Here is an 11516-nt window from a genome sequence, read left to right on the forward strand (position 1 = left end):
TGTCATTATGTTTCAGTGCAGGTTAATAATGGTGAATGGGACTGAAAACATAAGAAAGCAATGTATAGTAGGTGGTCATTCAGTTTACATTCTAGTTTTCTAGTTTTTGAAGCCTTACCTTTCAAAGTATGAGTCTTGTTAGTAATAGCAGTAATTTAATTACCTTCACGTCCTGCAGCGGCTCTGGTACATCATAGATGTGAAGTGAGATATCATCCCTCTGGTTGCTGTAGCTTGTCCTCTTCAAGCACAGCAATATACAAGCAAACGCTGCCAACACATCACTGAGTTACTTCATCTTTCATTTAGCCCAAATGTTCAATGAGCTTTTATTTAATTAGATTCATTAAAAAAAATAACAGCCTTTAAGGCTAGCTGTGCTGACTAGGATAACTTATCTAGGTCATGGTCTAGAGTCCAGTGACTACATGTTTATGTTTTGCATTTATTAATTTTTAGAATTTTTAGAGTTTTCTGGGTTTTTGTTGTTTTTTCCATTCTGTAAGTGTTCTCTGTGTTCCCCTTGTGTTCATGCCATTTTACATTGACGGTCCCTTGTCTCATGTCTTAAGTGTGATTCCTCCCAGCTGTGCTCGTCCTCTTGTGTCCCATGCCCTCGTTATCCCTCAGTGTATTTTAGCCCTGTGTTTCTCTCTGTCAGTTTCATGTCCTCCCCTCATGCTATGTGTGTCTCTTCTCCTCTGCTTCCTGAGGTCGCTGTCTGTAGTTTCCCGGTGTTTTGTTATTAGTTCCAGTTTCTAGGTTTTGGTTTAGTTTTGTAAGGTTTTTTTATGCAAGTTGCCACTGCAATAAAGCAGCCTCTCTAAGTTTACGAAGTCAGTAGTGTGCAAAAAACCTCTGGTGCATTTCAGGGCCTTTGATCACAGGCAATGATTAAGCTAGGTGGTATCTGCTGTATATACATGTAAATGTGTTAATAATGTCTATTTAAATGGTTTTTGGATGATTATTTTCAAAGTGGTTTGAAATAAGATATCTCCCTCTGCTGTTACTGCAACTTCTGCATGCGTGTGTCCATTTCAGGTTTTGGAGAGGCCCAGTGTCAAATGTACACAGTGGACCGGTATGTCTATTACACACTTTGCCATGATATCGGGTTGGACCACAAAATCTACTAAAATTGGAAAATAACAGACTCACTGATTATTAGAACAATGAAGGCGACACCTGACACAGATATGGTGATCAACAGACTGAAAAAGCAGTAGTTTTGTGGGTTGTTGGTAGGCTGAGTGACATCTGGAAAATAGAAAGGACAAAGATAAGTTAAGAAGTGTTTATAAGTAGCATGGTGTCACTGGTTAAAGCACTCTTAGGCAGACCAATGTAAACAAAAAAACAAGCCTTTTATTTCAAGCTTGCGCAAAATCTTATAAAAGAAAGAAAGCAAACTGGGAGAAGGCAAATTGAAAATCGGTAACGAAACACACAGGGAGGAGAAAGAAGTGCTACAACAGACTAAAGGCAAAGTCAAGATTACAAGTATCTAAACACATGAAGATAAACAGTGTAGTCGGATCGGGAGGGTAATGGGTCACAGGCAGCGAAGGAGGTGAAACAAAGCAAGGTCTAAATCGCTACCAAACCGAAACAGGAATTGAGAAACACTAAACAGGAAACTCATATACTCATATAAAAACACAGGAGTATGGCTCATGTGATTAGGTAGATGATCAATAGTGGGTCTGTGACCCTCATAAGGGACAACTCGAAATGGTCTCAGAAATCTGGGACTCTTCCCCAATTAGTCTTAGAACTGATTAAACTTCTCAGATGAGAGATGAAACGTCTTTAAGAAACTCAAAGAAGTCCAGTCGCTTTTCTCTCCAAGCTCCTTGGTTTACAGGAGCAAGTCTTAACAATGCACCAGTTTTCCTAAACTAAAACAAGTAGTTTTTGGTAGCTAAATGTTTATTGCGTGTGTGTGTGTGTGTGTGTGTGTGTGTGTACCTGTTTGTGTGGGTGGTCACGAATTTGAAAACTTACCACATGAACTCATTTCCTTTGTGTTCCTTATAGCACTTAGTAATGACTATAAAGGTCAGACTTAAAAACAAATGTTTGCATGTAATAATCTTGTACTATCACAAGACAGTATAAGGAGTCGTCCCAAATTTCCCCAACTCTCAAGTGATAATAAAAAAAGTAGGTTTCCGACAGTAACAAAAACTACTTACTCGTGTATTTGTGATGCTGTCAGCCAGTTGAAAATGTGTATTGAGGCCTAAACACTCACTAATCCAACAGCAATAATCAGAAATAAATTCTTGTACTTACTTGAGACCACGCGGAAAGTCTCCACAAACTGAATGCTGCCTCCTTTCTTGATGCCACAGAAGTAAAGCCTGCAGTCCTCTGCTCTGAAGTTTTTAATCACGAGTTTGTTTCCCAGGATTGAAAATTTGGTTTCAAAACCAGGAGAGCAGTAGGTGGAGCCTGCTGAAGAAACACTGCGGCTGATACATGCTCTGAATTGACTGTGGATCTCCATGTACCAGTGTGGGTCTGATGTCTGATTGGAGCAGCTTAGAGTGACATTGGTCCCCAGCTCTTCTCTGACCTCGGTCACGTTCTCGGCCTCTGCACAGAGCAGAACCACCAACAGGATCATCCACAGGAGAACCATGATCAGCTTCAGCATCCACAACAAGACGGAGTCGTCTGAAAGCAGCTCAGCTCTGATGGACTCTGACACTGAAGTGCTCTACACTTCCTACTTTACATGGTGACTTTGGGCAGTGGCATGTCTGATAAAGAAAACCCACAAACACCTTACATCTCTCACAGGATGTAAAACTTTATCGCCTCTAGCTAGCACTTTGCCCTTTGGGTTAAAAGAGACTTTAAATTTAAACAGGTTGTAACAGCTTCATGCTGCTTCCTTCTGCTGTTCTGTTTTAATAACAAGAGTGAGAATATTTTATTTTCAATATATCTGTGCAAGAAATCAACCAACAGTCCCAAACAAATCATAAAACCATCCTAATAGGTTTCAGCTGTTTATTACTGCTGTGAAGAAGAAACGCTCAGTGCATCATAGAAATCCCACAGCAGTCTGGGCCTATTGCAGAGTGGGGGAGGGTTCAGCGTCACCTGATCCGGCCTTACATGCTATAGGTCTCTATAAAAAGGAACATTTTAAGCCTATCTTTAAAGTAGAGATGATGTTTGTCTCTTCTATCCAAACTGAAAACTGCTAGTGAGAAAGGAAAGTATGAAGTACACGGAAGGGTCCTTAATCACCAGAAACGATTAACACTTTCCTGTGACTATTTTCCTGCTTGAAATCCAATATCTCTCTCTGCTGGTATTGCTGGTACCAGTACCAGCAGAGGTACTGCAGATTACTGCAACTTCAGCATGTGTGTGTATTTGATGTTTTGTGGAGGCTAACCTTGAAATGCACATGGTAGATTAGCATGTCTGGTACACCTCTTGCCCTGATACTGGTTTGAATAAACATTTAATCAGAAGTTCACTGGAAGTCAATTCTTGTCCAACTGCTCGTCAATTTTTTCTGCTTTTTTTGCTCTAAATTGATACTGTCAAGAAGAATCAAAATAAAGCCTGCCATTCTAATGCAGAAGATACACAGTTGTATTCATCTTTTTATTCTTATTACCAAAATCCTGTTCACAAATGATTGAGCAGCACTGATGACATGAACTACTGGATTTCTGAAAAACTTTTAAGATTTGAACAGTGATAAGACAGAAATATTTGTTGCTGATCCAAACGGTCAGAGGTTGATCAATGGTCATGAGAATTTGCATAATTATGATTAAGGAACTGACCTCCCAGCCCATTGTTCCCTCAGTGGGCTGGTTTCAGTCATTATGCAAATGTACTGTTTATAAGATTGGGGAAACCTGCAGTCAGCTGAGACTGAAGAAGTCACTTGGATGAGTGACGAAACGTTTCTCCCACAAAACGCTACGTCCAGATGAACAGAATCAACTTTTGGAGATTTACTTTCCTGGATGATTGAGAATGCATCAAGACGAGGTCAGAGACATTCATATTAATCATCCCTGTCTCTGAAGCACAGTGAGCAAGTCAGGAATCTTGTCAGGAGTTACCAGAACTGTTTTCTATAATGTAAAATTCTGATCTCAAAAGGGCTCTGAGAAACTGGGAAAACTGTGATGCTCTATTTTCAGGATTCAGCAGCAGTAGCAGTATGTGTAAGCACTAAGAAAGAGCTCCCACAAACATGGAAATCTGACCATACTACTCCAGCTGTCTGTTGACCTGGGTCCACACATCTACTCATACACTTAAAAACAGACTCAAAACCCTTTAGTTATCATTTGTTTCTTTGTTTTTTATTTACACTGAGACACTGTAGACCTATATAGTTTCTTATGTTTTTATCTCTTGGTGCACACATTGAGTTTACATGTAATGGAATTTGCTCTGTAAATAAATTTGGCATGTGCATATTTTTACTTGGTTTAGCTGATATAAAGGATGAATGGAGAGAATTTTGGAAAGGAGCTACGGTGCATCACTATCCAGTACAGATGTACTAAGCGGGGGAACTCCGACAAGACTGCTCAAAGAAGTTCCACCATTAATTAATGCTTCAATCATAAATACTATATCTATTAATGGGCTATGTGCCACAGGAGTTAAAGCTGGCAATAATTAAATAATTTCTTAAAAAGCCATCACTTTGAAACAGCCATCTTAGCCAATCTTTAACCTTACTTTCATCTCAAAATTTCTTGAAATAGTTGTAAAACTGCTTACTGAGTTTTATTCAGGTTTCAGAGCTCATCACAGTACACAAATAGCTTTAGTGAAGGTTAACAACTAGTAACAAGCCATCGCTGTCCCTCGTTGCTTTGGGGAAGCTCAGGGGGAAGAGATGGAGGAAGGTGTAAGGTCTCTGGTAGAGGACTCGAGCTTGAAGGATAGATGGCCTGATTTTTTATAAATCTCTCTCTTTTTGGGGGGAATCTAGACCAAAACGTGTGGTCCGATTTTTTTGTCCCAATCCAGTCCTGAGAAAAACTCACATTTCTAAACATTTAACTATAGTTTTTATTTCAAAATGTAACATTAAGTCCAATTGTTATGTGATCCGACACTTCAAGTAATGTAAAGAGTACCATAATACTGCTACAACATGAAACACAAGCATGCACCCTCTGGTACTACCATGCAATAACCTTCATAGTAAGTAAAAGAAGAAATGAGGAACAAACTTTTACATGAAAGAAAGCAAGAGAAACATGGAAGCTTGCTGCACTCCTTCCTTGGCTGACAAACTGTAAAATCTGTCACTTCTACAGTGATCAGCTTAAAATTTGCCACTAGCAGACAATGTCAATAACAGGGCACTGGGTCTGGCTACCCAGTGTTTGTGTTTTTTGGGTTTAGTTATACTCTTTGAGTTTTGTATTATACAGTTCCTGGTTTCTAGGTTTCTGTTCTCCGTGTTATATGCCCAGTCTTAGTTTTGTCTTTATGTCTTTCCTGTGTCCCAGGTCTTGTTACTTTGGTCTCTGTGCTTCATGTTCCCACTGTTCCGGAGTCTGTCATGTTTCTGTGTCTCAGTATCAAGTCCACGTCTATGTGTCATGCTTCCTGTGTTACTTTGCTAGTCCAGTGTTCAGTGTTTTTGAGTTTTGCTTTTCCCCTGTCTCATCACGTCGGATTAGTCCCAGATGTGTTCTTCCGGTTCCCCATCCTCTCGTTAGCCTGCCTGTGTATTTTAGTCCTCAGTCTTCCCCTGCTTGTTGTCACGTCTGTAACCCTCATGGACATCCTCTTTGCTGTGTGTTTTTTTTCCTCCGTGCTCCTCGTAGTTTTCTAGCTCTCTGTTTCCCAGTTTAGTTCCTTAGTGTCCAAGTTTAATAGTGTTTTGATTTAAGTTCATATTTCTAGTTCCTTGCTTTTGGTTTTGTTTCCTGTATGTGTGAAGAGTCATTTACAACATGAAGCTGCCTCTTTTAGTTCACCCTTTATTTATGAGTCCTACATCCTGCCTGCTACACCGCAAATGTATGACAGTCAAAAGTTAGAGGATTTTTTTTAACCAAAAGTAACAAAAAAACACTATGAAAAACCCACTACACCTGTAACTGTAGCTGTATATTGTGAATTATTATGAAATGGATTTCATGGATTATTAATATATTAATATGATTGATATTACTGCTGCAGATGTTTAAGCCTGAGTTCACTTTAAATACTTTCTATGCTGTTTAATTTCAGGCAATGCATCACGTTCTGTGAAATCAGGTGCTTGTAATTTGGATTTCCTGTCATCATGTATCTAAAAAAACCCAACAACAACTCAGCAGTTCAAGCATAAATCTTGATATATACAATTTAAAAAAATATTTACAGAAAAATGGTTAAACTTTGTGCATTCATTCTGCCAGTTAATTTCTCAGAGACGCTGGTGCAGTCTGAACCTGTTTAACTTGTTTTAATAAATCAGACATTACAAGAGCTCTCTTATTAAGGATTTCTTTGCAAACTACTCTGCATCATATATATGTATCAGAGATGTTATTGGTAAGAGGAAATGTAAGTGTTGAGATGGTAAATCACAGAGGAATGACATTAAACTGAACTTAAAATACAAATTGAAAGAAAATGAAAATGAAAAAAAAATGAAGTTCTGCTGGGATTGTAATGTATTTTCTGAACATCGTAAATCTTCCCTTAACGACAGTTAAATATAAATTAAATTAAGTAAAAAGTGTAAAACATTTGACTCCATTTACATTTTTTAAATTGCACAGTGAAACAAACAAGTGGAAACAGACAAATGAATCAAAGACACACTCCATCTTATACTATTTGCATGGTTTTACAGGTCCTGTGCTACAACTACCCTTAACCAAGTGTATTACTACTTCTAGGGCAGCCTTTACTACATCTATTAATAAGTTACTGCAACATTTACTATATTACAAATCCTTCTACCATCTATGTTGCTAACAATAAGAGAAAATCAAAAGCAGAAGTACAAACAGTACAGTCGTGACTGTTACTGCTATGACTGTAAAACGTCTGAAACAGTCAAATAAGAAGAAAGTTCTGCCCTCCATCTCCAGCCTGACAGAGTTATAAACTCTTATTCAAGGCAAAAATCTAGTTTTTACACATGACTGTAGTGACCATCTGCTACATAAGTGATCAGCTGCACACCAAAAGATGTGGTACGTCAGATATCGCAGTGGTTCTGAAGAACCTGCCAACACACTCAGCTGGTCTAATACATTTGGCTGTTTCTGAGAGTGAAGACTTTAAAGTTAAATTCAGCTATGTCGTTGTGTGAAGAAGAAGTGATGACAGTAGGATTTTAATGGTGAAGTCATGCGGAGTAGCCATATTTCCTGGAAATGTTTGTAAAATTAGCACATCAAATTATTTCCTCTTTTGTACTTTTTCTTCAGGCGTTGCCAGAATCTTTGCAGAAAAGAAGAAGTCAGGAAACCTTTTACCCACCAACCCCATCCTGTCTGACAGTAATGCTCTAAAATTCCTGCAATAACTACCCATAATCCTTACTGTTATTACTACTGCCATCAGTTCTACCACAAATGTAGACTTTACTACATTTATTAATAGGTTACTACTCCATTTTCAAGAACTTTAACGAAAACTACTACCAATGATGTTTACATTAACTATGTTTGTACTTCTGTTACTACTGTTACTCCTCAGTGTATTTTATAAAATTTCTGTTGCTATCATAAATACTGTTATTGCCTCCACCTTGTACTAATACTGCAAAATGAACCCACAAATTTGAATCATTAACTGCCTTCCGATTCCATCTTGACAGGGTTTGACAGCAGCTTATAGTTTATCTTTTAAAACACACAACTTTCCATATGATTTGAAAGTTTTACATCTCAAGTGGACAGATGTCTTCCAACAAGCCTGATAATATACAAAATGTAGTGCTGTCAGCGTTAATCTCGTTAAAATGACGTTAACGCCATAACCGCATTGACGTGGCAAATCTATACGTTGATGCTGTGCAGCCCCACGCACGGCGCGATCCGCAACCCGTTTTGCCCCACTGGCAACAATTGTTGCCAAAGTTTATCACTGTCATTTTCGACTCACAATAAAAAATCTCAAAGGTACTAATGCAACTTTTTCCACTTATATGCTAGTAGACAACTTAGACCAAGGTTTTGATTTTTAAAAAATCGTTTCCAAGTGCTTCCTATCGCATGACATCATCTGCTTCCCGCTCTTTCTGGCTGAAGACATGGCGGATGCAAATCATCCTGGAAAGAGGTAATTTTCATAAATTTCTTATGACTTTCCCCCCAAACATATTTATAATTATTTAATCATTCAAGTCTCTATACCCTCCCCAAAAAAATTGTACCTAGGATAAATATTTTTTTGTTCATGGGCTTATTTCTGTGAGTGGCAACAAAAGTTGCCAGTGGGCACATAGCATGTCGCTAACTAAAGGAAAACACTGTCTGCAGGATTGCTCCTAATTTACTTATTTAAAATTGTAGAATGATGTACAATGGCTCATTTTAGTCCTTTTAGAATAATTCCTAGCTAAATAAATTCACAGGTATTCAAGGCCTCTGTGTATAGGATTTTTATACATTACCATACATCATTTTCTTGCTAGCTAAAATTCGCTTGCTAGCTAACATGTATGTTGTCCTTTCCTTAGGTACACCGTAGCAGAGATCCTGGCCATGCTGCAGGACTCTGAAACTGTGGCGGACATCACAGTTGTGCCTGAGTCAGAAATGCACGCACATGACACAGACTGTGACAGTGACCAATCTGATGATGAGGCCACTGGTGACCATAACCGCCTCCCATCAAGAATACTCAAAGGTGAAGGCTTTCTACTTAATTCGGACATGCAGCTGCCAAATCCCCCCGATGATGATCCTGGGTGCTCATCCTCAGTGAGTCAGACAGAGACTAGAAAGGTCAGTGGCACAAATGAAAAGGTGACCAGTCAGATTGTTGGGCCCATGCTCCACAAAACTAAGAACCAAGACAGGAAATTCAAAAAAATCAAAATTGCGGCCAAAGCACCAGCACAAGCCAACAAAAAATATCAGATCCCTCGCTATGTCCCCAAAGAACATCATCCTGGCTTCACATCAGATGATCCAGTGGATATCTTCCTCACATTTTATCCCAAGTCCCTCAGAGATGTCACACTGGAAATGTCCAATCTCTACGCTGAACAAAAAGGGAAAACGCTCAACCTGACTGAGGATGAACTTCTTACATTCTACGGTATTCTGTTGATCAGTGGATACAACACAGTCCCAAGGCGGCGTCTTCTCTGGTCAGACGATTGTGATGTCAGCAACAATGCTGTAAAAGATGCCATGCGGAGGAACAGGTTTGATGAAATTATGTCTTCTGTTCATTTAGTAGACAACATGAAGATCACAGCTGACCCGTTCTTCAAGGTGCGTCCCCTTTTTAAGCATCTAAATGACATCAACAACGCAATCCCGATAGCAGAACATGTGGCAGTAGATGAGATGATGATTGAGTATTTTGGAAGGCATGGGTGCAAACAGTTTATTAGAGGGAAGCCTATTCGTTTTGGGTATAAAATATGGAGCTTAGCATCCTCCTCCGGGTTTGTCCATCAGATGGAGCCATATGTAGGAAGCCACACACATCTGGTGGAAACTGGACTTGGTCAGGGTCCAAGTGTGGTTCTTGGCCTGGCAGAGAAAGCTGAAGTGCCACCTGGAGTCAAGTTTTACCACGACAACCTCTTCACAACCCTGTCCCTGGTGGATGAGATGACCCTGAGAGGCTATGGCAGCTGTGGCACGATGCGACAAACTCAGCTCCATAACGTTCCCTTCACAGCACCCCAGACCTTCAAGAAGACACCCAGAGGAGATGCTGAGTATCTGGTTGAGGCAGAGAAGCTGATTGTAAGGTGGAATGACAACAGCGTGGTCACCGTGGTGTCGAACATGGAGAGGGAGTTCACCGAAACTGAGGCGAAGAGATGGAATAAACAGAAGCGGACTATGGACAAGGTCAGACAGCCCAAGTGTATCCAGGACTACAACACACACATGGGAGGAGTGGACCTGCATGACCAGTTTGTCAGCCGCTACAGAGTCAACATCCGGTCCAAGAAGTGGTGGTGGCCATGCTTCAGCTGGGCCCTGAACAGTGCCATGGTGAACAGCTGGTGCTATTACAGGTACACAAGGCTGTATGTTATTTAGTGATATCACAATCGAGTTGGTGATGTTTGACTCGAGGTCATCGCTAGTGCTCTTCGGTCGACAAGAGCAACAGTGATGATATCCAGACCAACATCACAAACTCAAGTGTGATATTGCTTTTACAGAACATTCTACATATGGGGCATGACGTTGTAGAAAGGATGAAACGATGCACATTCATGCATCTATCATGCTTGTTTTGTCATTCATTTAGGTCCTGGAAAAGCGGGGAGAAGGATCTCCTCTCCTTCCAGAGGCTGGTAGCCCAGACCCTCCTCCTGCGCCATGGAACAAAGCCAAGTAGGCAGGGCAGAAGATCTTCAATGGCGGTGGCGATAACTGATGCCACCAGGTTTGATAATTTGAACCACTGGCCCTGCAACACTGGTAGCAGGTACAAGCGATGCAAGAACTGCGGCGGACGCACATCATTTGCGTGTGGAAAGTGTGATGTGCCACTACATGTGGAGTGCTTCAAGAAGTACCACACTGAGTAGAACATGCATGAAAGATGATGGAATGTATGGGAAGAAATATGTTATATATGTATATATGTTTTTAGAGGTTCTAAGAAAAAAATGTTTGTTGAGTTTTTGAGTATAAAAAAATTGAGAATAAAGAAATCAGTTCAAATTGTTTGATGTTTTGAATTTTATACAGGGGGAACCTGAGGCTCCACCTTTTTGTTATTATTTATTATGACTATATTATTATTTTGTTCTTATTATATTATTATTATTACTTCTCTATTATTATTATTAGGTGACATTTGACCTAGTGACAAGCTGTGTGACTACTGGCAACAATTGTTGCCAGTCATAAAAATGCTATTTTCTTCAAAAAAAAGTACAAAATGGAAAAAATAAATACATAACATGATTCAGAGGGACTCAACTGATAAAATGATATGCCTTACAACTCTGAAAAAAATCTGGGCACAAACGGGTTAACTCGCTAACACAGATTTGTCGTGTTAACGCGGTTATGGCGTTAACATCATTTTAACGAGATTAACGCTGACAGCACTAACAAAAGATTTATGTATTTGCTGCAGAGAAGAAACATGCACAAATGTTTGTATGTTTTTCAGTGAAATACAACAAATGAAGTCTTGTAGCGTCTGAAAGAACTCGTTCAGTGATGTCTTGCTCGGTAGGGGTGGATCACCTTGCCCTGAAACACAACATAAGTATAGGGAAGAGTATAGGGAAGAAGCAGTATTGTGTTAGCACTTAAGGCAGTGGTATTGATATCATAGGTACCAACAGCAATGTC

General features: G+C 39.7%; 1 protein-coding gene across 1 annotated transcript; it reads left to right on the plus strand.

Moving 5' to 3' along the window:
- The first annotated feature begins 8871 nt into the window (after positions 1–8871).
- On the plus strand, positions 8872–10738 carry LOC134621234 (piggyBac transposable element-derived protein 3-like). Its single transcript, XM_063467663.1, has 2 exons — positions 8872–10216; positions 10456–10738. The coding sequence occupies exons 1-2, from the start codon at positions 8889–8891 to the stop codon at positions 10736–10738; spliced, it is 1611 nt and encodes a 536-aa protein (XP_063323733.1). The 5' UTR covers positions 8872–8888.
- Positions 10739–11516: the final 778 nt, after the last annotated feature.

Source organism: Pelmatolapia mariae, linkage group LG23, assembly GCF_036321145.2.
Source record: "Pelmatolapia mariae isolate MD_Pm_ZW linkage group LG23, Pm_UMD_F_2, whole genome shotgun sequence".
Lineage (NCBI taxonomy): Eukaryota > Metazoa > Chordata > Actinopteri > Cichliformes > Cichlidae > Pelmatolapia > Pelmatolapia mariae.